This window comes from Papaver somniferum, unplaced genomic scaffold (assembly GCF_003573695.1).
Source record: "Papaver somniferum cultivar HN1 unplaced genomic scaffold, ASM357369v1 unplaced-scaffold_52, whole genome shotgun sequence".
NCBI lineage: Eukaryota > Viridiplantae > Streptophyta > Magnoliopsida > Ranunculales > Papaveraceae > Papaver > Papaver somniferum.
In genome coordinates this window covers 2,638,036-2,664,929 of record NW_020647860.1, presented here as the reverse complement: position 1 = coordinate 2,664,929, position 26,894 = coordinate 2,638,036, and the positions used below count along the sequence as shown (strand labels likewise).

The window sequence follows — 26,894 nt, the reverse complement described above, 5'->3', positions numbered from 1 at the left end:
CGTTATAAGTCATAAATTGATTTCTGAGACTAAATTGTAAACTAGATAAACTCATCTTTAACAGAAAAAGTTTTAAAAATGTATTGTAATTACAATTAATATGTTCTAAGGCAATACGTACAGTAAAATTTGCATTTCTATGTACGTTGATTCAAGAAAATATGAAGGAAGTCAAATTTCACAATAGAAGAAGGATGAAAGACCATGCAGAACTAATCCAAATCCTAACAAATTCCATCTATCTTGAATCAAATAGAAAGACAAAGCCAACACAAAAAGAAAGAGTTCATAAAAATGTTGAATTTTATATACGTTAACTCAAAAAAGTCTACACATTTTGTTATAAGTCGGAAATTGATTTCTGAGACTAAATTGTAAACTAGATAAACTCATCTTTAACAGAAAAAGTTTGAAAAATGTATTGTAATTAAAATTAATATGTTCTAAGGCATTACGTCTAGTAAAAATTGCATTTCTATGTACGTTGATTCAAGAAAATATGAAGGAAGTCAAATTTCACAATAGAAGAAGGATGAAAGACCATGCAAAACTAATCCAAATCCTAACAAATTCCATCTATCTTGAATCAAATAGATAGACAAAGCCAACACAAAAAGAAAGAGTTCATATAAATGTTGAATTTTAAATACGTTAACTCAAAAAAGTCTACACATTTCGTTATAAGTCATAAATTGATTTCTGAGACTAAATTGTAAACTTGATAAACTCATCTTTAACAGAAAAATTTTGAAAAATGTATTGTAATTACAATTAATAGGTTGTAAGGCAATACGTATAGTAAAATTTGCATTTCTATGTACGTTGATTCAAGAAAATATGAAGGAAGCCAAATTTCACAATAGAAGAAGGATGAAAGACCATGCAGAACTAATCCAAATCCTAACAAATTCCATCTATCTTGAATCAAATAGAAAGACAAAGCCAACACAAAAAGAAATAGTTCATAAAAATATTGAATTTTATATACGTTAACTCAAAAAAGTCTACACATTCCGTTATAAGTCGGAAATTGATTTCTGAGACTAAATTGTAAACTAGATAAACTCATCTTTAACAGAAAAAGTTTTAAAAATGTATTGAAATTACAATTAATATGTTCTAAGGCAATACGTCTAGTAAAAATTGCATTTCTATGTACGTTGATTCAAGAAAATATGAAGGAAGTTAAATTTCACAATAGAAGAAGGATGAAAGACCGTGCAGAACTAATCCAAATCCTAACAAATTCCATCTATCTTGAATCAAATAGGAAGACAAAGCCAACACAAAAAGAAAGAGTTCATAAAAATGTTGAATTTTATATACGTTAACTCAAAAAAGTCAACACATTTCGTTATAAGTCGGAAATTGATTTCTGATACTAAATTGTAAACTAGACAAACTCATCTTTAACAGAAAAAGTTTTAAAAATGTATTGTAATTACAATTAATATGTTCTAAGGCAATACGTCTAGTAAAAATTGCATTTCCATGTACGTTGATTCAAGAAAATATGAAGGAAGTCAAATTTCACAATAGAAGAAGGATGAAAGACCATGTAGAACTAATCCAAATCCTAACAAATTCCATCTATCTTGAATCAAATAGAAAGACAAAGCCAACACAAAAAGAAAGAGTTCATAAAAATGTTGAATTTTATATACGTTAACTCAAAAAAGTCTACACACTTCGTTATAAGTCGGAAATTGATTTCTGAGACTAAATTGTAAACTAGATAAACTCATGTTTAACAAAAAAAAGTTTGAAAAATGTATTGTAATTACCATTAATATGTTCTGAGGCAATACGTCTAGTAAAAATTGCATTTCTATGTACGTTGATTCAAGAAAATATGAAGGAAGTCAAATTTCACAATAGAAGAAGGATGAAAGACCATGTAGAACTAATCCAAATCCTAACAAATTCCATCTATCTTGAATCAAATAGAAAGACAAAGCCAACACAAAAAGAAAGAGTTCATAAAAATGTTGAATTTTATATACGTTAACTCAAAAAAGTCAACACATTTCGTTATAAGTCGGAAATTGATTTCTGAGACTAAATAGTAAACTAGACAAACTCATCTTTAACAGAAAAAAGTTTGAAAAATGTATTGTAATTACAATTAATATGTTCTGAGGCAATACGTCTAGTAAAAACTGCATTTCTATGTACGTTGATTCAAGAAAATATGAAGGAAGTCAAATTTCACAATAGAAGAAGGATGAAAGACCATGCAGAACTAATCCAAATCCTAACAAATTTCATCTATCTTGAATCAAATAGAAAGACAAAGCAAACACAAAAAGAAAGAGTTCATAAAATTGTTGAATTTTATATACGTTAACTCAAAAAAGTCTACACATTTCGTTATAAGTCGGAAATTGATTTCTGAGACTAAATTGTAAACTAGATAAACTCATCTTTAACAGAAAAAGTTTGTAAAATGTATTGTAATTACAATTAATATGTTCTAAGGCAATACGTCTAGTAAAAATTGCATTTCTATGTACGTTGATTCAAGAAAATATGAAGGAAGTCAAATTTCACAATAGAAGAAGGATGAAAGACCATGTAGAACTAATCCAAATCCTAACAAATTCCATCTATCTTGAATCAAATAGAAAGACAAAGCCAACACAAAAAGAAAGAGTTCATAAAAATGTTGAATTTTATATACGTTAACTCAAAAAAGTCTACACATTTCGTTATAAGTCGGAAATTGATTTCTGAGACTAAATTATAAACTAGATAAACTCATCTTTAACAGAAAAAGTATTAAAAATGTATTGTAATTACAATTAATATGTTTTAAGGCAATATGTCTAGTAAAATTTCATTTCTTTGTACGTTGATTCAAGAAAATATGAAGGATGTCAAATTTCACAATAGAAGAAGGATGAAAGACCATGCAGAACTAATCCAAATCCTAACAAATTTCATCTATCTTGAATCAAATAGAAAGACAAAGCCAACACAAAAAGAAAGAGTTCATAAAAATGTTGAATTTTATATACGTTAACGCAAAAAAGTCTACACATTTCGTTATAAGTCGGAAATTGATTTCTGAGACTAAATTGTAAACTAGATAAACTCATCTTTAACAGAAAAAGTTTTAAAAATGTATTGAAATTACAATTAATATGTTCTAAGGCAATACGTCTAGTAAAAATTGCATTTCTATGTACGTTGATTCAAGAAAATATGAAGGAAGTCAAATTTCACAATAGAAGAAGGATGAAAGACCATGCAGAACTAATCCAAATCCTAACAAATTCCATCTATATTGAATCAAATAGGAAGACAAAGCCAACACAAAAAGAAAGAGTTCATAAAAATGTTGAATTTTATATACGTTAACTCAAAAAAGTCTACACATTTCCTTATAAGTCGGAAATTGATTTCTGAGACTAAATTGTAAACTAGATAAACTCGTCTTTAACAGAAATTTTTTTAAAAATGTATTGTAATTACAATTAATATGTTCTAAGGCAATACGTCTAGTAAAAATTGCATTTCTATGCACGTTGATTCAAGAAAATATGAAGGAAGTCAAATTTCACAATAGAAGAAGGATGAAAGACCATGCAGAACTAATCGAAAACCTAACAAATTCCATCTATATTGAATCAAATAGAAAGACAAAGCCAACACAAAAAGAAAGAGTTCATAAAAATATTGAATTTTATATACGTTAACTCAAAAATGTCTACACATTTCGTTATAAGTCGGAAATTGATTTCTGAGACTAAATTGTTAACTTGATAAACTCATCTTTAACAGAAAAAGTTTAAAAATGTATTGTGATTACAATTAATAGGTTCTAAGGCAATATGTCTTGTAAAAATTGCATTTCTATGTACGTTGATTCAAGAAAATATGAAGGAAGTCAAATTTCACAATAGAAGAAGGATGAAAGACCATGCAGAACTAATCCAAATCCTAACAAATTTCATCTATCTTGAATCAAATAGAAAGACAAAGCCAACACTAAAATAAAGAGTTCATAAAAATGTTGAATTTTATATACATTAACTCAAAAAAGTCTACACATTTCGTTATAAGTCGGAAATTGACTTCTGAGACTAAATTATAAACTAGATAAACTCATCTTTAACAGAAAAAGTATTAAAAATGTATTGTAATTACAATTAATATGTTTTAGGGCAATACGTGTAGTAAAAATTTCATTCCTATGTACGTTGATTCAAGAAAATATGAAGGATGTCAAATTTCACAATAGAAGAAGGATGAAAGACCATGCAGAACTAATCCAAATCCTAACAAATTCCATCTATCCTGAATCAAATAGAAAGACAAAGCCAACACAAAAAGAAAGAGTTCATAAAAATGTTGAATTTTATATACGTTAACGCAAAAAAGTCTACACATTTCGTTATAAGTCGGAAATTGATTTCTGAGACTAAATTGTAAACTAGATAAACTCATCTTTAACAGAAAAAGTTTTAAAAATGTATTGAAATTACAATTAATATGTTCTAAGGCAATACGTCTAGTAAAAATTGCATTTCTATGTACGTTGATTCAAGAAAATATGAAGGAAGTCAAATTTCACAATAGAAGAAGGATGAAAGACCATGCAGAACTAATACAAATCCTAACAAATTCCATCTATATTGAATCAAATAGGAAGACAAAGCCAACACAAAAAGAAAGAGTTCATAAAAATGTTGAATTTTATATACGTTAACTCAAAAAAGTCTACACATTTCCTTATAAGTCGGAAATTGATTTCTGAGACTAAATTGTAAACTAGATAAACTCGTCTTTAACAGAAATTTTTTTAAAAATGTATTGTAATTACAATTAATATGTTCTAAGGCAATACGTCTAGTAAAAATTGCATTTCTATGCACGTTGATTCAAGAAAATATGAAGGAAGTCAAATTTCACAATAGAAGAAGGATGAAAGACCATGCAGAACTAATCGAAAACCTAACAAATTCCATCTATATTGAATCAAATAGAAAGACAAAGCCAACACAAAAAGAAAGAGTTCATAAAAATATTGAATTTTATATACGTTAACTCAAAAATGTCTACACATTTCGTTATAAGTCGGAAATTGATTTCTGAGACTAAATTGTTAACTTGATAAACTCATCTTTAACAGAAAAAGTTTAAAAATGTATTGTGATTACAATTAATAGGTTCTAAGGCAATATGTCTTGTAAAAATTGCATTTCTATGTACGTTGATTCAAGAAAATATGAAGGAAGTCAAATTTCACAATAGAAGAAGGATGAAAGACCATGCAGAACTAATCCAAATCCTAACAAATTTCATCTATCTTGAATCAAATAGAAAGACAAAGCCAACACTAAAATAAAGAGTTCATAAAAATGTTGAATTTTATATACATTAACTCAAAAAAGTCTACACATTTCGTTATAAGTCGGAAATTGACTTCTGAGACTAAATTATAAACTAGATAAACTCATCTTTAACAGAAAAAGTATTAAAAATGTATTGTAATTACAATTAATATGTTTTAGGGCAATACGTGTAGTAAAAATTTCATTCCTATGTACGTTGATTCAAGAAAATATGAAGGATGTCAAATTTCACAATAGAAGAAGGATGAAAGACCATGCAGAACTAATCCAAATCCTAACAAATTCCATCTATCTTGAATCAAATAGAAAGACAAAGCCAACACAAAAAGAAAGAGTTCATAAAAATATTGAATTTTATATACGTTAACTCAAAAATGTCTACACATTTCGTTATAAGTCGGAAATTGATTTCTGAGACTAAATTGTAAACTTGATAAACTCATCTTTAACAGAAAAAGTTTCAAAATGTATTGTGATTACAATTAATAGGTTCTAAGGCAATACGTATAGTAAAATTTGCATTTCTATGTACATTGATTCAAGAAAATATGAAGGAAGTCAAATTTCACAATAGAAGAAGGATGAAAGACCATGCAGAACTAATCCAAATCCTAACAAATTCCATCTATCTTGAATCAAATAGAAAGACAAAGCCAACACAAAAATAAAGAGTTCATAAAAATGTTGAATTTTATATACGTTAACTCAAAAAAGTCTACACATTTCGTTATAAGTCGGAAATTGATTTCTGAGACTAAATTGTAAACTAGATAAACTCATCTTTAACAGAAAAAGTTTTAAAAATGTATTGAAATTACAATTAATATGTTCTAAGGCAATACGTCTAGTAAAAATTGCATTTCTATGTACGTTGATTCAAGAAAATATGAAGGAAGTCAAATTTCACAATATAAGAAGGATGAATGACCGTGCAGAACTAATCCAAATCCTAACAAATTCCATCTATCTTGAATCAAATAGGAAGACAAAGCCAACACAAAAAGAAAGAGTTCATAAAAATGTTGAATTTTATATACGTTAACTCAAAAAAGTCTACACATTTCCTTATAAGTCGGAAATTGATTTCTGAGACTAAATTGTAAACTAGATAAACTCGTCTTTAACAGAAATTTTTTTAAAAATGTATTGTAATTACAATTAATATGTTCTAAGGCAATACGTCTAGTAAAAATTGCATTTCTATGCACGTTGATTCAAGAAAATATGAAGGAAGTCAAATTTCACAATAGAAGAAGGATGAAAGACCATGCAGAACTAATCCAAAACCTAACAAATTCCATCTATCTTGAATCAAATAGAAAGACAAAGCCAACACAAAAAGAAAGAGTTCATAAAAATATTGAATTTTATATACGTTAACTCAAAAATGTCTACACATTTCGTTATAAGTCGGAAATTGATTTCTGAGACTAAATTGTTAACTTGATAAACTCATCTTTAACAGAAAAAGTTTAAAAATGTATTGTGATTACAATTAATAGGTTCTAAGGCAATACGTATAGTAAAATTTGCATTTCTATGTACGTTGATTCAAGAAAATATGAAGGAAGTCAAATTTCACAATAGAAGAAGGATGAAAGACCATGCAGAACTAATCCAAATCCTAACAAATTCCATCTATCTTGAATCAAATAGAAAGACAAAGCCAACACAAAAAGAAAGAGTTCATAAAAATGTTGAATTTTATATACGTTAACTCAAAAAAGTCTACACATTTCGTTATAAGTCGGAAATTGATTTCTGAGACTAAATTATAAACTAGATAAACTCATCTTTAACAGAAAAAGTATTAAAAATGTATTGTAATTACAATTAATATGTTTTAAGGCAATATGTCTAGTAAAATTTCATTTCTTTGTACGTTGATTCAAGAAAATATGAAGGATGTCAAATTTCACAATAGAAGAAGGATGAAAGACCATGCAGAACTAATCCAAATCCTAACAAATTTCATCTATCTTGAATCAAATAGAAAGACAAAGCCAACACAAAAAGAAAGAGTTCATAAAAATGTTGAATTTTATATACGTTAACGCAAAAAAGTCTACACATTTCGTTATAAGTCGGAAATTGATTTCTGAGACTAAATTGTAAACTAGATAAACTCATCTTTAACAGAAAAAGTTTTAAAAATGTATTGAAATTACAATTAATATGTTCTAAGGCAATACGTCTAGTAAAAATTGCATTTCTATGTACGTTGATTCAAGAAAATATGAAGGAAGTCAAATTTCACAATAGAAGAAGGATGAAAGACCATGCAGAACTAATCAAAATCCTAACAAATTTCATCTATCTTGAATCAAATAGAAAGACAAAGCCAACACAAAAAGAAAGAGTTCATAAAAATGTTGAATTTAATATACGTTAACTCAAAAAAGTCTACACACTTCGTTATAAGTCGGAAATTGATTTCTGAGACTAAATTGTAAACTAGATAAACTCATCTTTAACAGAAAAAGTTTGAAAAATGTATTGTAATTACAATTAATATGTTCTAAGGCATTACGTCTAGTAAAAATTGCATTTCTATGTACGTTGATTCAAGAAAATATGAAGGAAGTCAAATTTCACAATAGAAGAAGGATGAAAGACCATGCAGAACTAATCCAAATCCTAACAAATTCCATATATCTTGAATCAAATAGAAAGACAAAGACAACACAAAAAGAAAGAGTTCATAAAATGTTGAATTTATATACGTTAACTCAAAAAAGTCTACACATTTCGTTATAAGTCATAAATTGATTTCTGAGACTAAATTGTAAACTAGATAAACTCATCTTTAACAGAAAAAGTTTAAAAATGTATTGTAATTACAATTAATATGTTCTAAGGCAAACATACTAGTAAAATTGCATTTCTATGTACGTTGATTCAAGAAAATATGAAGGAAGTCAAATTTCACAATAGAAGAAGAGAGATGAAGACCATGCAGAACTAATCCAAATCCTAACAAATTCCATCTATCTTGAATCAAATAGAAAGACAAAGCCAACACAAAGAAAGAGTTCATAAAAATGTTGAATTTTATATACGTTAACTCAAAAAAGTCTACACATTTCGTTATAAGTCGGAAATTGATTTCTGAGACTAAATTGTAAACTAGATAAACTCATCTTTAACAGAAAAGTTTAAAAATGTATTGTAATTACAATTAATATGTTCAAGGCAATACGTCCTTAAAAATTGCATTTCTATGTACGTTGATTCAAGAAAATATGAAGGAAGTCAAATTTCACAATAGAAGAAGGATGAAAGACCATGCAGAACTAATCCAAATCCTAACAAATTCCATCTATCTTGAATCAAATAGAAAGACAAAGCCAACACAAAAAAAGAGTTCATAAAAATGTTGAATTTTATATACGTTAACTCAAAAAAGTCTACACATTTCGTTATAAGTCGGAAATTGATTTCTGAGACTAAATTGTAAACTAGATAAACTCATCTTTAACAGAAAAAGTTTAAAAATATTGTAATTACAATTAATATGTTCTAAGGCAATACGTCTAGTAAAAATTGCATTTCTATGTACGTTGATTCAAGAAAATATGAAGGAAGTCAAATTTCACAATAGAAGAAGGATGAAAGACCATGCAGAACTAATCCAAATCCTAACAAATTCCATCTATCTTGAATCAAATAGAAAGACAAAGCCAACACAAAAAGAAAGAGTTCATAAAAATGTTGAATTTTATATACGTTAACTCAAAAAAGTCTACACATTTTGTTATAAGTCGGAAATTGATTTCTGAGACTAAATTGTAAACTAGATAAACTCATCTTTAACAGAAAAACTTTTAAAAATGTATTGTAATTACAATTAATATGTTCTAAGGCAATACGTCTAGTAAAAATTGCATTTCTATGTACGTTGATTCAAGAAAATATGAAGGAAGTCAAATTTCACAATAGAAGAAGGATGAAAGACCATGCAAACTAATCCAAATCCTAACAAATTCCATCTATCTTGAATCAATAGAAAGACAAAGCCAACACAAAAAGAAAGAGTTATAAAAATGTTGAATTTAATATACGTTAACTCAAAAAAGTCTACACATTTCGTTATAAGTCGGAAATTGATTTCTGAGACTAAATTGTAAACTAGATAAACTCATCTTTAAAAAAAAGTTTGAAAAATGTATTGTAATTACAATTAATATGTTCTGAGGCAATAGGTCTAGTAAAAACTCATTTCTATGTACGTTGATTCAAGAAAATATGAAGGAAGTCAAATTTCACAATAGAAGAAGGATGAAAGACCATGCAGAACTAATCCAAATCCTAACAAATTTCATCTATCTTGAATCAAATAGAAAGAGAAAGCCAAACAAAAAGAAAGAGTTCATAAAAATGTTATTAATATACGTTAACTCAAAAAAGTCTACACACTTCGTTATAAGTCATAAATTAATTACTGAGACTAAATTGTAAACTAGATAAACTCATCTTTAACAAAAAAGTTTAAAAATGTATTGTAATTACAATTATATGTTCTAAGGCAATACGTACAGTAAAATTTGCATTTCTATGTACGTTGATTCAAGAAAATATGAAGGAAGTCAAATTCACAATAGAAGAAGGATGAAAGACCATGCATAACTAATAATCCTAACAAATTCCATCTATCTTGAATCAAATAGAAAGACAAAGCCAACACAAAAAACAAAGAGTTCATAAAAATGTTGAATTTTATATACGTTAACTCAAAAAAGTCTACACATTTCGTTATAAGTCGGAAATTGATTTCTGGGACTAAATTGTAAACTAGATAAACTCATCTTTAACAGAAAAAGTTTGAAAAATGTATTGTAATTACAATTAATATGTTCTAAGGCATTACGTCTAGTAAAAACTGCATTTCTATGTGATTCAAGAAAATATGAAGGAAGTCAAATTTCACAATAGAAGAAGGATGAAAGACCAAGAAGAACTAATCCAAATCCTAACAAATTTAATCTATCTTGAATCAAATAGAAAGACAAAGCCAACACAAAAAGAAAGAGTTCATAAAATATTGAAATTTTTATACGTTAACACAAAAAAGTCTACACTCTTCGTTATAAGTCGGAAGTCGATTTCTGAGACTAAATTTTAAACTAGTTTAACTCATCTTTAACAGAAAAAGTTTGAAAATTGTATTGTAATCACAATAAATATGTTCTAAGTAAGTACGTCTAGTAAAAATTGCATTTCTATGTACGTTGATTCAAGAATATATGAAGGAAGTCAAATTTCACTATAGAAGAAGGACAAAAGACCAAGCAGAACTAATCCAAATCCTAACAAATTTCATCTATCTTGAATCAAATAGAAAGACAAAGCCAACACAAAAAGAAAGTGTTCATAAAAATGTTGAATTTTATATATGTTAACTAAAAAAGTCTACACACTTCGTTATACGTCTGAAATTGATTTCTGAGACTAAATTGTAAACTAGATAAACTCATCTTTAACAGAAAGTTTACGAAAAATGTATTGTAATCACAATTAATATGTTTTAAGGCAATACGTTGATTCAAGAAAATATGAAGGAAGTCAAATTAAACAATAGAAGAAGGATGAAAGACCAAGCAGAATTAATCCAAATCCTAGCAGATTTCATCTATATTGAATCAAATAGAAAGACAAAGCCAACACAAAAATAAAGAGTTCATAAAATGTTGAATTTTATATACGTTAACTCAAAAGAGTCTACAAACTTCGGTATAAGTCGGAAATTGATTTCTGAGACTAAATTGTAAACTAGATAAACTCATCTTTAACATAAAAAGTTTGAAAAATGTATTGTAATCACAAATAATATGTTCTAAGGCATTACGTCTAGTAAAAATTGCATTTTTATGTACGTTGATTCAAGAAAATATGAAGGAAGTCAAATTTCATAATAGAAGAAGGTTGAAAGACCAAGCAGAACTAATCCAAATCCTAACAAATTTCATCTATCTTGAATTAGATAGAAAGACAAAGCCAATACAAAAATAAAGAGTTCATAAATATGTTAAATTTTATATACGTTAGCTCAGAATAGTCTACACACTTCGTTATAAGATGGAAGTTGATTTCTGAGACTAAATTGTAAACTAGATAAATTCATCTTTAATAGAAAAGGTTTGAAAAATATATTGTAACTATAATTAATATGTCCTAAGGTAACACCTCTAATAAAAATTTCATTTCTATGTACGTTGATTCAAGAAAATATCAGGGAAGTCAAATTTCACCATAGAAGAATGATGAAAGACCAAGAAGAACCAATCCAAATCCTAACAAACTTCATCTATTTGAATCAAATTGAAAGACAAAGCCAATACAAAAATAAAGAGTTCATAAAAATTTTGAATTTTTTATACGTTAACTCAAAAAAGTCTAGAAACTTCGGTATAAGTCGGAAATTGATTTCTGAGACTAAATTGTATACTAGAGAAACTCATCTTTAACAGCAAAAGTTTGAAAAAGGTATTTTAATCACAAATTATATGTTCTAAGGAATGACGTCGAGTAAAAACTGTATTTCTATGTACGTTGATTCAAGAAAATATGAAGGAAGTCAAATTTCACAATAGAAGAAGGATGAAAGACCATGCAATACTAATCCAAATCCTAACGAATTTTCAGCTATATTGAATCAAATAGAAAGACAAAGCCAATACAAAAATAAAGAGTTCATAAAAATGTTGAAATTTTTTATACGTTTAATCAAAAAAGTATACACTCTTCGTTATAAGTCGGAAGTCGATTTCTGAGACTAAATTGTAAACTAGTTAAACTCATCTTTAACAGAAAAAGTTTGAAAATTGTATTGTAATCACAATAAATATGTTCTATGTAAGTACGTCTAGTAAAAATTGCATTTCTATGTACGTTGATTCAAGAATATATGAAGGAAGTCAAATTTCACAATAGAAGAAGGACAAAAGACCAAGCAGAACTAATCCAAATCCTAACAAATTTCATCTATCTTGAATCAAATAGAAAGACAAAGCCAACACAAAAAGAAAGTGTTCATAAAAATGTTGAATTTTATATATGTTAACTAAAAAAGTCTACACACTTCGTTATACGTCTGAAATTGATTTCTGAGACTAAATTGTAAAATAGATAAACTCATCTTTAACAGAAAAAAAGTTTGAAAAATGTATTGTAATCACAAATAATATGTTCTAAGGCATTACGTCTATTGAAAATTGCATTTCTATGTATGTTGATTCAAGAAAATATGAAGGAAGTCAAATTTCACAATAGAAGATGGATAAAAGCCCAGGCTGAACTAATCCATATTCCAACAAATTTCATCAATTTGAATCAAATTGAAAGACAAAGCCAATACAAAGATAAAGAGTTCATAAAAATGTTGAATTTTATATACGTTAACTCAAAAAAGTCTACAAACTTCGATATAAGTCGGAAATTGATTTCTGAGACTAAATTGTAAACCTGATAGACTCATCTTTAACAGAAAAAGTTTGAAAAATGTGTTTTAATCATAAATTATATGTAATAAGGAATTACGTCTAGTAAAAATTGCATTTCTATGTACGTTAATTCAAGAAAATATGAAGGAAGCCAAATTTCACAATAGAAGAAGGATCAAAGACCAGCCAGAACTAATCCAAATTGTAACAAATTTCATCTATTTGAATCAAATTGAAAGACAAAACCAATACAAAAATAAAGAGTTCATAAAAATGTTGAATTTTTATACGTTAACTCAAATAAGTCTACACTCTCTCTCCTCTTTGCTCTGGCGATTTTGGAGAACTTTTCAAACTTTTTTGTACGTGCTTCATATTGGATCATCTTTTGGTGATTCAATGGGAGATCCTGTTGATCCAAATCATATAGTTGCGCCTTCTAAGATTTTAACATATGCAGATAGACTCAAGGGTAGGAAAGAGCTTCCTAAAACCTCCGTGGATCTTTCTTCTCTGCCAAACCCTACTTTGAAAGATGGAAAACCTTCTATTGAGATTCCTAATGAGTTATATCTGGAAGGATGTGCGTTATGGAAGTTTAGTCTTATTGGAAGGTTAGACTTCAAAGAACTTAACTTTTCTGACGTTAAAAAAAACCTAGAACTTCAATGGCAGCTGGGTGAAGGCCGGGTTCACTTTGTTCCGTTGAATAGAGGTTTCTTCATCATCAAGTTATTGTCGCAGGAGGATAAAGTGATGATTTTACAGGCTGAACAATGGGTTGTTGCTCAACAGAAACTAACTCTCATGGAATGGTTTCCTAGTTTTGATGCTGACAAACAAAGATCTTCACGTTCCACAGTTTGGGTCAAGTTTCCTGGGCTTCCAATGGAATTCTGGATTGAAAAAACTTTACTTGCAATGGGGAAAACTCTAGGATCTCCTATTGTGGTTGATAAAAGAACGTTGGCACATGAGTATGGACACTTTGCTTCGGTCCTCATTGATATTGATTTTGCTGAGCTCAAATCTGATGATATTAATGTCACTGTGGGAGAACGTGAGTTTTGTCAACCTTTTGAGATCCTTAAAAGACCTAAATTTTGTTCTAAGTGCAGCATTATTGGGCATTCAGATGGGGAATGTAGGAAGAAAATAAGAGGTGAAGCTGTCAAATCTCCGCAAGTTGCTGCTGATTCGCAACAGGCTATTGTGTTAGTTAACAAGCAACAACATCTAGAACTAATCCAAATCCTAAAAAATTTCATCTATCTTGAATCAAATAGAAAGACAAAGCCAACACAAAAAGAAAGAGTTCATAAAAATGTTGAATTTTATATACGTTAACTCAAAAAGTCAACACACTTCGTTATAAGTCGGAAATTGATTTCTGAGACTATATTGTAAACTAGATAAACTCATCTTTAACAGAAAATGTTTTAAAAATGTATTGTAATCACAATAAATATGTTCTAAGGCAGTACGTCTAGTAAAAATTGCATTTCTATGTACGTTGATTCAAGAATATATGAAGGAAGTCAAATTTCACAATATAAGAAGGATGAAAGACCAAGCAGAACTAATCCAAATCCTAACAAATTTCATCTATCTTGAATCAAATAGAAATACAAATCCAACACAAATATAAAGTGTTCATAAAAATGTTGAATTTAATATATGTTAACTAAAAAAGTCTACACACTTCGTTATACGTCAGAAATTGATTTCTGAGACTAAATTGTAAACTAGATAAACTCATCTTTAACAGAAAAAGTTTGAAAAATGTATTGTAATCACAAATAATATGTTCTAAGGCATTACGTCTAGTAAAAATTGCATTTCTATGTACGTTGATTCAAGAAAATATGAAGGAATTCAAATCTCACAATAGAAGAAGGATGAAAGACCAGACAGAACTAATCCAAATTTTAACAAATTTCATCTATTTGAATCAAATTGAAAGACAAAGCCAATACAAAAATAAAGAGTTCATAAAAATGTTGAATTTTTTATACGTTAACTCAAATAAGTCTACACTCTTCGTTATAAGTCGGAAGTCGATTTCTGAGACTAAATTGTAAACTAGTTAAACTCATCTTTAACAGAAAAAGTTTGAAAAATGTATTGTAATCACAATAAATATGTTCTAAGGCAGTACGTCTAGTAAAAATTGCATTTCTATGTACGTTGATTCAAGAATATATGAATGAAGTCAAATTTCACAACATAGGAAGGATGAAAGACCAAGCAGAACTAATACAAATCCTAACAAATTTCGTCTATCTTGAATCAAATAGAAAGACAAAGCCAACACAAAAAGAAAGGGTTTATAAAAATGTTGAATTTTATATACGTTAACTCAAAAAAGTCTAAACTTGTATAAGTCAAAATTGATTTCTGAGACTAAATTGTAAAAGATAAACTCATCTTTAACAAAGAAAGTTTGAAAAATTATTTTAATCACAATATATGTTCTAAGGAATTACGTCTAGTAAAAATTGCATTTCTATGTACGTTGATTCAAGAAAATATGAAGGAAGTCAAATTTCAAATAGAAGGATAAAGCCAAGCAGAACTAATCCAAATTCCAACAAATTTCATCTATTTGAATCAAATTGAAGGACAAAGCCAAGACAAAAATAAAGAGTTCATAAAAATGTTGAATTTTTATACGTTAACTCAAAAAAGTCTACACTCTTCGTTATAAGTCGGAAGTTGATTTCTGAGACTAAATTGTAAACTAGTTAAACTCATCTTTAACAAAAAAGTTTGAAAAATGTATTGTAATCACAATAAATATGTTTAAGTTAGTACGTCTAGTAAAAATTGCATTTCTATGTACGTTGATTCAAGAATATGAAGGAAGTCGAATTTCACTATAGAAGAAGGACAAAAGACCAAGCAGAACTAATCCAAATCCTAACAAATTTCATCTATCTTGAATCAATAGAAAGACAAAGCCAACACAAAAATAAAGTGTTCATAAAAATGTTGAATTTTTATATGTTAACTAAAAAGTCTACACACTTCGTTATACGTCGAAATTGATTTCTGAGACTAAATTGTAAACTATAAACTCATCTTTAACAGAAAAAGTTTGAAAAATGTATTGTAATCACAAATAATATGTTCTAAGGCATTACGTCTAGTAAAAATTGCATTTCTATGTACGTTGATTCAAGAAAATATGAAGGAAGTCAAATTCACAATAGAAGAAGGATGAAAGACCAGACAGAACTAATCCAAATTTAACAAATTTCATCTATTTGAATCAAATTGAAAGACAAAGCCAATACAAAAATAAAGAGTTCATAAAAATGTTGAATTTTTATACGTTAACTCAAAAAGTCTACACTCTTCGTTATAAGTCGGAAGTCGATTTCTGAGACTAAATTGTAAACTAGTTAAACTCATCTTTAACAAAAGTTTGAAAAATGTATTGTAATCACAATAAATATGTTCTAAGGCAGTACGTCTAGTAAAAATTGCATTTCTATGTACGTTGATTCAAGAATATATGAAGGAAGTCAAATTTCACAATATAGGAAGGATGAAAGACCAAGCAGACTAATCCAAATCCTAACAAATTTCATCTATCTTGAATCAAATAGAAAGACAAAGCCAACACAAAAAAAAGAGTTATAAAAATGTTGATTTTTATACGTTAACTCAAAAAAGTCTACAACTTCGTATAAGTCGGAATTGATTTCTGAGACTAAATTGTAAACATGATAAACTCATCTTTAACAGAAAGTTTGAAAAATTATTTAATCACAAATATATGTTCTAAGGAATTACGTCTAGTAAAAATTGCATTTCTATGTACGTTGATTCAAGAAAATATGAAGGAAGTCAAATTTCACAATATAAGAAGGATGAAAGACCAGGCAGAACTAATCCAAATTCCAACAAATTTCATCTATTTGAATCAAATTGAAGACAAAGCCAAGACAAAAATAAAGAGTTCATAAAAATGTTGAATTTTTATACGTTAACTCAAAAAAGTCTACACTCTTCGTTATAAGTCGGAAGTCGATTTCTGAGACTAAATTGTAAACTAGTTAAACTCATCTTTAACAAAAAAGTTTGAAAAATGTATTGTAATCACAATAAATATGTTTAAGCGTACGTCTAGTAAAAATTGCATTTCTATGTACGTTGATTCAAGAATATATGAAGGAAGTCAAATTTCACTATAGAAGAAGGACAAAAGACCAAGCAGAACTAATCCAAATCCTAACAAATTTCATCTATCTTGAATCAAATAGAAAGACAAAACACAAAAATAAAGTGTTCATAAAAATGTTGAATTTTATATATGTTAACTAAAAAAGTCTACACTTCGTTATAGTCAGAAATTGATTTCTGAGACTAAATTGTAAACTAGATAAACTCATCTTTAACAGAAAAAGTTTGAAAAATGTATTGTAATCACAATAATATGTTCTAAGGCATTACGTCTAGTAAAAATTGCATTTCTATGTACGTTGATTCAAGAAAATATGAAGGAAGTCAAATTCACAATAGAAGAAGGATGAAAGACCACAGAACTAATCCAAATTTAACAAATTTCATCTATTTGAATCAAATTGAAAGACAAAGCCAATACAAAAATAAAGAGTTCATAAAAATGTTGAATTTTTTATACGTTAACTCAAAAAAGTCTACACTCTTCGTTATAAGTCGGAAGTCGATTTCTGAGACTAAATTGTAAACTAGTTAAACTCATCTTTAACAAAAAAGTTTGAAAAATGTATTGTAATCACAATAAATATGTTCTAAGGCAGTACGTCTAGTAAAAATTGCATTTCTATGTACGTTGATTCAAGAATATATGAATGAAGTCAAATTTCACAATATAGAAGGATGAAAGACCAAGCAGACTAATCCAAATCCTAACAAATTTCGTCTATCTTGAATCAAATAGAAAGACAAAGCCAACACAAAAAGAAAGGGTTTATAAAAATGTTGAATTTATATACGTTAACTCAAAAAAGTCTACAAACTTCGGTATAAGTCAAAATTGATTTCTGAGACTAAATTGTAAACATGATAAACTCATCTTTAACAGAAAAGTTTGAAAAATTATTTAATCACAAATATGTTCTAAGGAATTACGTCTAGTAAAAATTGCATTTCTATGTACGTTGATTCAAGAAAATATGAAGGAAGTCAAATTTCACAATAAGAAGGATAAAAGCCAGCAGAACTAATCCAAATTCAACAAATTTCATCTATTTGAATCAAATTGAAAGACAAAGCCAAGACAAAAATAAAGAGTTCATAAAAATGTTGAATTTTTTATACGTTAACTCAAAAAAGTCTACACTCTTCGTTATAAGTCGGAAGTCGATTTCTGAGACTAAATTGTAAACTAGTTAAACTCATCTTTAACAAAAAAGTTTGAAAAATGTATTGTAATCACAATAAATATGTTCTAAAGTAGTCGTCTAGTAAAAATTGCATTTCTATGTACGTTGATTCAAGAATATATGAAGGAAGTCAAATTTCACTATAGAAGAAGGAAAAGACCAGCAGAACTAATCCAAATCTAACAAATTTCATCTATTGAATCAAATAGAAAGACAAAGCCAACACAAAATAAAGAGTTCATAAAAATGTTGAATTTTTTATGTTAACTCAAAAAAGTCTACACTTCGTTATAGTCGGAATTGATTTCTGAGACTAAATTGTAAACTAGATAAACTCATCTTTAACAGAAAAAGTTTGAAAAATGTATTGTAATCACAATAAATATGTTCTAAGGCATTACGTCTAGTAAAAATTGCATTTCTATGTACGTTGATTCAAGAAAATATGAAGGAAGTCAAATTTCACAATAGAAAGGATGAAAGACCAGCCAGAACTAATCCAAATTTAACAAATTTCATCTATTTGAATCAAATTGAAAGACAAAGCCAATACAAAAATAAAGAGTTCATAAAAATGTTGAATTTTTTATACGTTAACTCAAAAAAGTCTACACTCTTCGTTATAAGTCGGAAGTCGATTTCTGAGACTAAATTGTAAACTAGTTAAACTCATCTTTAACAAAAGTTTGAAAAATGTATTGTAATCACAATAAATATGTTCTAAGGCATTACGTCTAGTAAAAATTGCATTTCTATGTACGTTGATTCAAGAAATATGAAGGAAGTCAAATTTCACAATATGGAAGGATAAAAGACCAGCAGAACTAATCCAAATTCCTAACAAATTTCATCTATCTTGAATCAAATAGAAAGACAAAGCCAACACAAAAAAAGAGTTCATAAAAATGTTGAATTTTATACGTTAACTCAAAAAAGTCTACACTTCGTTATAAGTCGGAATTGATTTCTGAGACTAAATTGTAAACATGATAAACTCATCTTTAACAGAAAAGTTTGAAAAATGTATTTTAATCACAATATATGTTCTAAGGCATTACGTCTAGTAAAAATTGCATTTCTATGTACGTTGATTCAAGAAAATATGAAGGAAGTCAAATTTCACAATATAAGAAGGATAAAACCAGCAGAACTAATCCAAATTCAACAAATTTCATCTATTTGAATCAAATTGAAGACAAAGCCAAGACAAAAATAAAGAGTTCATAAAAATGTTGAATTTTTATACGTTAACTCAAAAAAGTCTACACTCTTCGTTATAAGTCGGAAGTCGATTTCTGAGACTAAATTGTAAACTAGTTAAACTCATCTTTAACAAAAAAGTTTGAAAAATGTATTGTAATCACAATAAATATGTTCTAAGCAGTACGTCTAGTAAAAATTGCATTTCTATGTACGTTGATTCAAGAATATATGAAGGAAGTCAAATTTCATATAAGAAGGAAAAGACCAAGCCAGAACTAATCCAAATCCTAACAAATTTCATCTATCTTGAATCAAATGAAAGACAAAGCCAACACAAAAATAAAGGTTCATAAAAATGTTGAATTTTATTATGTTAACTAAAAAAGTCTACACTTCGTTATAAGTCGGAATTGATTTCTGAGACTAAATTGTAAACTAGATAAACTCATCTTTAACAGAAAAAGTTTGAAAAATGTATTGTAATCACAATAATATGTTCTAAGGCATTACGTCTAGTAAAAATTGCATTTCTATGTACGTTGATTCAAGAAAATATGAAGGAAGTCAAATTCACAATAGAAGAAGGATGAAAGACCAGCCAGAACTAATCCAAATTTAACAAATTTCATCTATTTGAATCAAATTGAAAGACAAAGCCAATACAAAAATAAAGAGTTCATAAAAATGTTGAATTTTTTATACGTTAACTCAAAAAAGTCTACACTCTTCGTTATAAGTCGGAAGTCGATTTCTGAGACTAAATTGTAAACTAGATAAACTCATCTTTAACAAAAAGTTTGAAAAATGTATTGTAATCACAATAATATGTTCTAAGGCAGTACGTCTAGTAAAAATTGCATTTCTATGTACGTTGATTCAAAATATGAAGGAAGTCAAATTTCACAATATAGGAAGGATGAAAGACCAGCAGACTAATCCAAATCCTAACAAATTTCATCTATTTGAATCAAATAGAAAGACAAAGCCAACACAAAAAGAAAGGTTCATAAAAATGTTGAATTTTATACGTTAACTCAAAAAAGTCTACACTTCGTTATAAGTCGGAATTGATTTCTGAGACTAAATTGTAAACTGATAAACTCATCTTTAACAGAAAGTTTGAAAAATTATTGTAATCACAAATATATGTTCTAAGGAATTACGTCTAGTAAAAATTGCATTTCTATGTACGTTGATTCAAGAAAATATGAAGGAAGTCAAATTTCACAATATAAGAAGGATAAAAGCCAGCAGAACTAATCCAAATTAACAAATTTCATCTATTTGAATCAAATTGAAAGACAAAGCCAAGACAAAAATAAAGAGTTCATAAAAATGTTGAATTTTTATACGTTAACTCAAAAAAGTCTACACTCTTCGTTATAAGTCGGAAGTCGATTTCTGAGACTAAATTGTAAACTAGTTAAACTCATCTTTAACAAAAAAGTTTGAAAAATGTATTGTAATCACAATAAATATGTTCTAAGTTAGTACGTCTAGTAAAAATTGCATTTCTATGTACGTTGATTCAAGAATATGAAGGAAGTCAAATTTCACTATAGAAGAAGGAAAAGACCAAGCAGAACTAATCCAAATCCTAACAAATTTCATCTATTTGAATCAAATAGAAAGACAAACCAAACAAAATAAAGTTCATAAAAATGTTGTTTTTATATGTTAACTCAAAAAAGTCTATACTCTTTGTTATAAGTCGGAAGTTGATTTCTGAGACTAAATTGTAAACAAGATAAACTCATCTTTAATGAAAAAGTTTAAAAAATGTATTGTAATCACAATAAATATGTTCTAAGCCATTACGTCTAGTAAAAATTGCATTTCTGTGTACGTTGATTAAAGAAAATATGAAGGAAATCAAATTTCACAATATAAGAAGGATGAAAGACCAGCCAGAACTAATCCAAATTCTAACAAATTTCATCTATTTGAATCAAATTGAAAGACAAAGCCAAGACAAAAATAAAGAGTTCATAAAAATGTTGAATTTTTTATACGTTAACTCAAAAAAGTCTACACTCTTCGTTATAAGTCGGAAGTCGATTTCTGAGACTAAATTGTAAACTAGTTAAACTCATCTTTAACATAAAAAGTTTGAAAAATGTATTGTAATCACAATAAATATGTTCTAAGGCAGTACGTCTAGTAAAAATTGCATTTCTATGTACGTTGATTCAAGAATATATGAATGAAGTCAAATTTCACAATATAGGAAGGATAAAAGACCAAGCAGAGCTAATCCAAATCCTAACAAATTTCGTCTATCTTGAATCAAATAGAAAGACAAAGCCAACACAAAAAGAAAGGGTTTATAAAAATGTTGAATTTTATATACGTTAACTCAAAAAAGTCTACAAACTTCGGTATAAGTCCAAAATTGATTTCTGAGACTAAATTGTAAACATGATAAACTCATCTTTAACAGAGAAAGTTTGAAAAATTTATTTTAATCACAAATTATATGTTCTAAGGAATTACGTCTAGTAAAAATTGCATTTCTATGTACGTTGATTCAAGAAAATATGAAGGAAGTCAAATTTCACAATATAAGAAGGATAAAAGCCAAGGCAGAACTAATCCAAATTCCAACAAATTTCATCTATTTGAATCAAATTTAAGGACAAAGCCAAGACAAAAATAAAGAGTTCATAAAAATGTTGAAATTTTTATACGTTAACTCAAAAAAGTCTACACTCTTCGTTATAAGTCGGAAGTCGATTTCTGAGACTAAATTGTAAACTAGTTAAACTCATCTTTAACAAAAAAAGTTTGAAAAATGTATTGTAATCACAATAAATATGTTTAAAGTTAGTACGTCTAGTAAAAATTGCATTTCTATGTACGTTGATTCAAGAATATATGAAGGAAGTCGAATTTCACTATAGAAGAAGGACAAAAGACCAAGCAGAACTAATCCAAATCCTAACAAATTTCATCTATCTTGAATCAAATAGAAAGACAAATCCAACACAAAAATAAAGTGTTCATAAAAATGTTGAATTTTATATATGTTAACTAAAAAAGTCTACACACTTCGTTATACGTCAGAAATTGATTTCTGAGACTAAATTGTAAACTAGATAAACTCATCTTTAACAGAAAAAGTTTGAAAAATGTATTGTAATCACAAATAATATGTTCTAAGGCATTACGTCTAGTAAAAATTGCATTTCTATGTACGTTGATTCAAGAAAATATGAAGGAATTCAAATCTCACAATAGAAGAAGGATGAAAGACCAGACAGAACTAATCCAAATTTTAACAAATTTCATCTATTTGAATCAAATTGAAAGACAAAGCCAATACAAAAATAAAGAGTTCATAAAAATGTTGAATTTTTTATACGTTAACTCAAAAAAGTCTACACTCTTCGTTATAAGTCGGAAGTCGATTTCTGAGACTAAATTGTAAACTAGTTAAACTCATCTTTAACATAAAAAGTTTGAAAAATGTATTGTAATCACAATAAATATGTTCTAAGGCAGTACGTCTAGTAAAAATTGCATTTCTATGTACGTTGATTCAAGAATATATGAATGAAGTCAAATTTCACAATATAGGAAGGATAAAATACCAAGCAGAGCTAATCCAAATCCTAACAAATTTCGTCTATCTTGAATCAAATAGAAAGACAAAGCCAACACAAAAAGAAAGGGTTTATAAAAATGTTGAATTTTATATACGTTAACTCAAAAAAGTCTACAAACTTCGGTATAAGTCCAAAATTGATTTCTGAGACTAAATTGTAAACATGATAAACTCATCTTTAACAGAGAAAGTTTGAAAAATTTATTTTAATCACAAATTATATGTTCTAAGGAATTACGTCTAGTAAAAATTGCATTTCTATGTACGTTGATTCAAGAAAATATGAAGGAAGTCAAATTTCACAATATAAGAAGGATAAAAGCCAAGGCAGAACTAATCCAAATTCCAACAAATTTCATCTATTTGAATCAAATTGAAGGACAAAGCCAAGACAAAAATAAAGAGTTCATAAAAATGTTGAAATTTTTATACGTTAACTCAAAAAAGTCTACACTCTTCGTTATAAGTCGGAAGTCGATTTCTGAGACTAAATTGTAAACTAGTTAAACTCATCTTTAACAAAAAAAGTTTGAAAAATGTATTGTAATCACAATAAATATGTTTAAAGTTAGTACATCTAGTAAAAATTGCATTTCTATGTACGTTGATTCAAGAATATATGAAGGAAGTCGAATTTCACTATAGAAGAAGGACAAAAGACCAAGCAGAACTAATCCAAATCCTAACAAATTTCATCTATCTTGAATCAAATAGAAAGACAAATCCAACACAAAAATAAAGTGTTCATAAAAATGTTGAATTTTATATATGTTAACTAAAAAAGTCTACACACTTCGTTATACGTCAGAAATTGATTTCTGAGACTAAATTGTAAACTAGATAAACTCATCTTTAACAGAAAAAGTTTGAAAAATGTATTGTAATCACAAATAATATGTTCTAAGGCATTACGTCTAGTAAAAATTGCATTTCTATGTACGTTGATTCAAGAAAATATGAAGGAAGTCAAATCTCACAATAGAAGAAGGATGAAAGACCAGACAGAACTAATCCAAATTTTAACAAATTTCATCTATTTGAATCAAATTGAAAGACAAAGCCAATACAAAAATAAAGAGTTCATAAAAATGTTGAATTTTTTATACGTTAACTCAAAAAAGTCTACACTCTTCGTTATAAGTCGGAAGTCGATTTCTGAGACTAAATTGTAAACTAGTTAAACTCATCTTTAACCAAAAAAAGTTTGAAAAATGTATTGTAATCACAATAAATATGTTCTAAGGCAGTACGTCTAGTAAAAATTGCATTTCTATGTACGTTGATTCAAGAATATATGAATGAAGTCAAATTTCACAATATAGGAAGGATGAAAGACCAAGCAGAGCTAATCCAAATCCTAACAAATTTCGTCTATCTTGAATCAAATAGAAAGACAAAGCCAACACAAAAAGAAAGGGTTTATAAAAATGTTGAATTTTATATACGTTAACTCAAAAAAGTCTACAAACTTCGGTATAAGTCGAAAATTGATTTCTGAGACTAAATTGTAAACATGATAAACTCATCTTTAACAGAGAAAGTTTGAAAAATTTATTTTAATCACAAATTATATGTTCTAAGGAATTACGTCTAGTAAAAATTGCATTTCTATGTACGTTGATTCAAGAAAATATGAAGGAAGTCAAATTTCACAATATAAGAAGGATAAAAGCCAAGGCAGAAATAATCCAAATTCCAACAAATTTCATCTATTTGAATCAAATTGAAGGACAAAGCCAAGACAAAAATAAAGAGTTCATAAAAATGTTGAATTTTTTATACGTTAACTCAAAAAAGTCTACACTCTTCGTTATATGTCGGAAGTCGATTTCTGAGACTAAATTGTAAACTAGTTAAACTCATCTTTAACCAAAAAAAGTTTGAAAAATGTATTGTAATCACAATAAATATGTTCTAAGTTAGTACGTCTAGTAAAAATTGCATTTCTATGTACGTTGATTCAAGAATATATGAAGGAAGTCGAATTTCACTATAGAAGAAGGACAAAAGACCAAGCAGAACTAATCCAAATCCTAAAAAATTTCATCTATCTTGAATCAAATAGAAAGACAAATCCAACATAAAAATAAAGTGTTCATAAAAATGTTGAATTTTATATATGTTAACTAAAAAAGTCTACACACTTCGTTATACGTCAGAAATTGATTTCTGAGACTAAATTGTAAACTAGATAAACTCATCTTTAACAGAAAAAGTTTGAAAAGTGTATTGTAATCACAAATAATATGTTCTAAGGCATTACGTCTAGTAAAAATTACATTTCTATGTACGTTGATTCAAGAATATATGAATGAAGTCAAATTTCACAATATAGGAAGGATGAAAGACCAAGCAGAACTAATCTAAATCCTAACAAATTTCGTCTATCTTGAATCAAATAGAAAGACAAAACCAACATAAAAAGAAAGGGTTTATAAAAATGTTGAATTTTATATACGTTAACTCAAAAAAGTCTACAAACTTCGGTGTAAGTCGAAAATTGATTTCTGAGACTAAATTGTAAACATGATAAACTCATCTTTAACAGAGAAAGTTTGAAAAAATTTATTTTAATCACAAATTATATGTTCTAAGGAATTACGTCTAGTAAAAATTGCATTTATATGTACGTTGATTCAAGAAAATATGAAGGAAGTCAAATTTCACAATATAAGAAGGATAAAAGCCCAGGCAGAACTAATCCAAATTCCAAAAAATTTCATCTATTTGAATCAAATTGAAGGACAAAGCCAAGACAAAAAGAAAGGGTTCATAAAAATGTTGAATTTTATATACGTTAACTCAAAAAAGTCTACAAACTTCGGTATAAGTCGAAAATTGATTTCTGAGACTAAATTGTAAACAAGATAAACTCATCTTTAACAGAGAAAGTTTGAAAAAATTTATTTTAATCACAAATTATATGTTCTACGGAATTACGTCTAGTAAAAATTGCATTTATATGTACGTTGATTCAAGAATATATGAAGGAAGTCAAATTTCACTATAGAAGAAGGACGAAATACCAAGCAGAACTAATCCAAATCCTAACAAATTTCATCTATCTTGAATCAAATAGAAAGACAAATCCAACACAAAAAGAACGTATTCATAAATATGTTGAATTTTATATACATTAACTCAAAAAGTCTACACACTTCGTTATAAGTCGGAAATTGATTTCTGAGACTATATTGTAAACTAGATAAACTCATCTTTAACAGAAAAAGTTTGAAAAATGTATTGTAATCACAATAAATATGTTCTAAGGCAGTACGTCTAGTAAAAATGGCATTTCTATGTACGTTGATTCAAGAATATATGAAGGAAGTCAAATTTCACAATAGAAGAAGGATAAAAGCCCAGGCAGAACTAATCCAAATTCCATCAAATTTCATCTATTTGAATCAAATTGAAAGACAAAGCCAAGAAAAAAATAAAGAGTTCATAAAAATGTTGAATTTTGTATACGTTAACTCAAAAAAGTCTACACTCTTCGTTATAAGTCGGAAGTCGATTTCTGAGACTAAATTGTAACCTAGATAAACTCATCTTTAACAGAAAAAGTTTGAAAAATGTATTGTAATCACAAATTATATGTTTTAAGGAATTACGTCTAGTAAAAATTGCATTTCTATGTACGTTGATTAAAGAATATATGAAGGAAGTCAAATTTCACAATATAAGAAGGATGAAAGACCAACCAGAACTAATCCAAATCCTAACAAATTTCATCTATCTTGAATCAAATAGAAAGACAAATATCACACAAAAGGAAAGAGTTCATAAAAATGTTTAATTTTTTATACGTTAACTCAAAAAAGTCTACACTTTTTGTTATAAGTCGGAAGTTGATTTCTGAGACTAAATTGTAAACAAGATAAACTCATCTTTAACAGAAAAAGTTTGAAAAATGTAT

General features: G+C 27.7%; 1 protein-coding gene across 1 annotated transcript; it reads left to right on the top strand.

Annotated features, from left to right (window-relative positions):
- The first annotated feature begins 13,195 nt into the window (after positions 1-13,195).
- On the top strand, positions 13,196-13,955 carry LOC113343021. The gene is made up of 2 exons (XM_026587354.1): positions 13,196-13,856; positions 13,915-13,955. The coding sequence occupies exons 1-2, from the start codon at positions 13,196-13,198 to the stop codon at positions 13,953-13,955; spliced, it is 702 nt and encodes a 233-aa protein (XP_026443139.1).
- Positions 13,956-26,894: the final 12,939 nt, after the last annotated feature.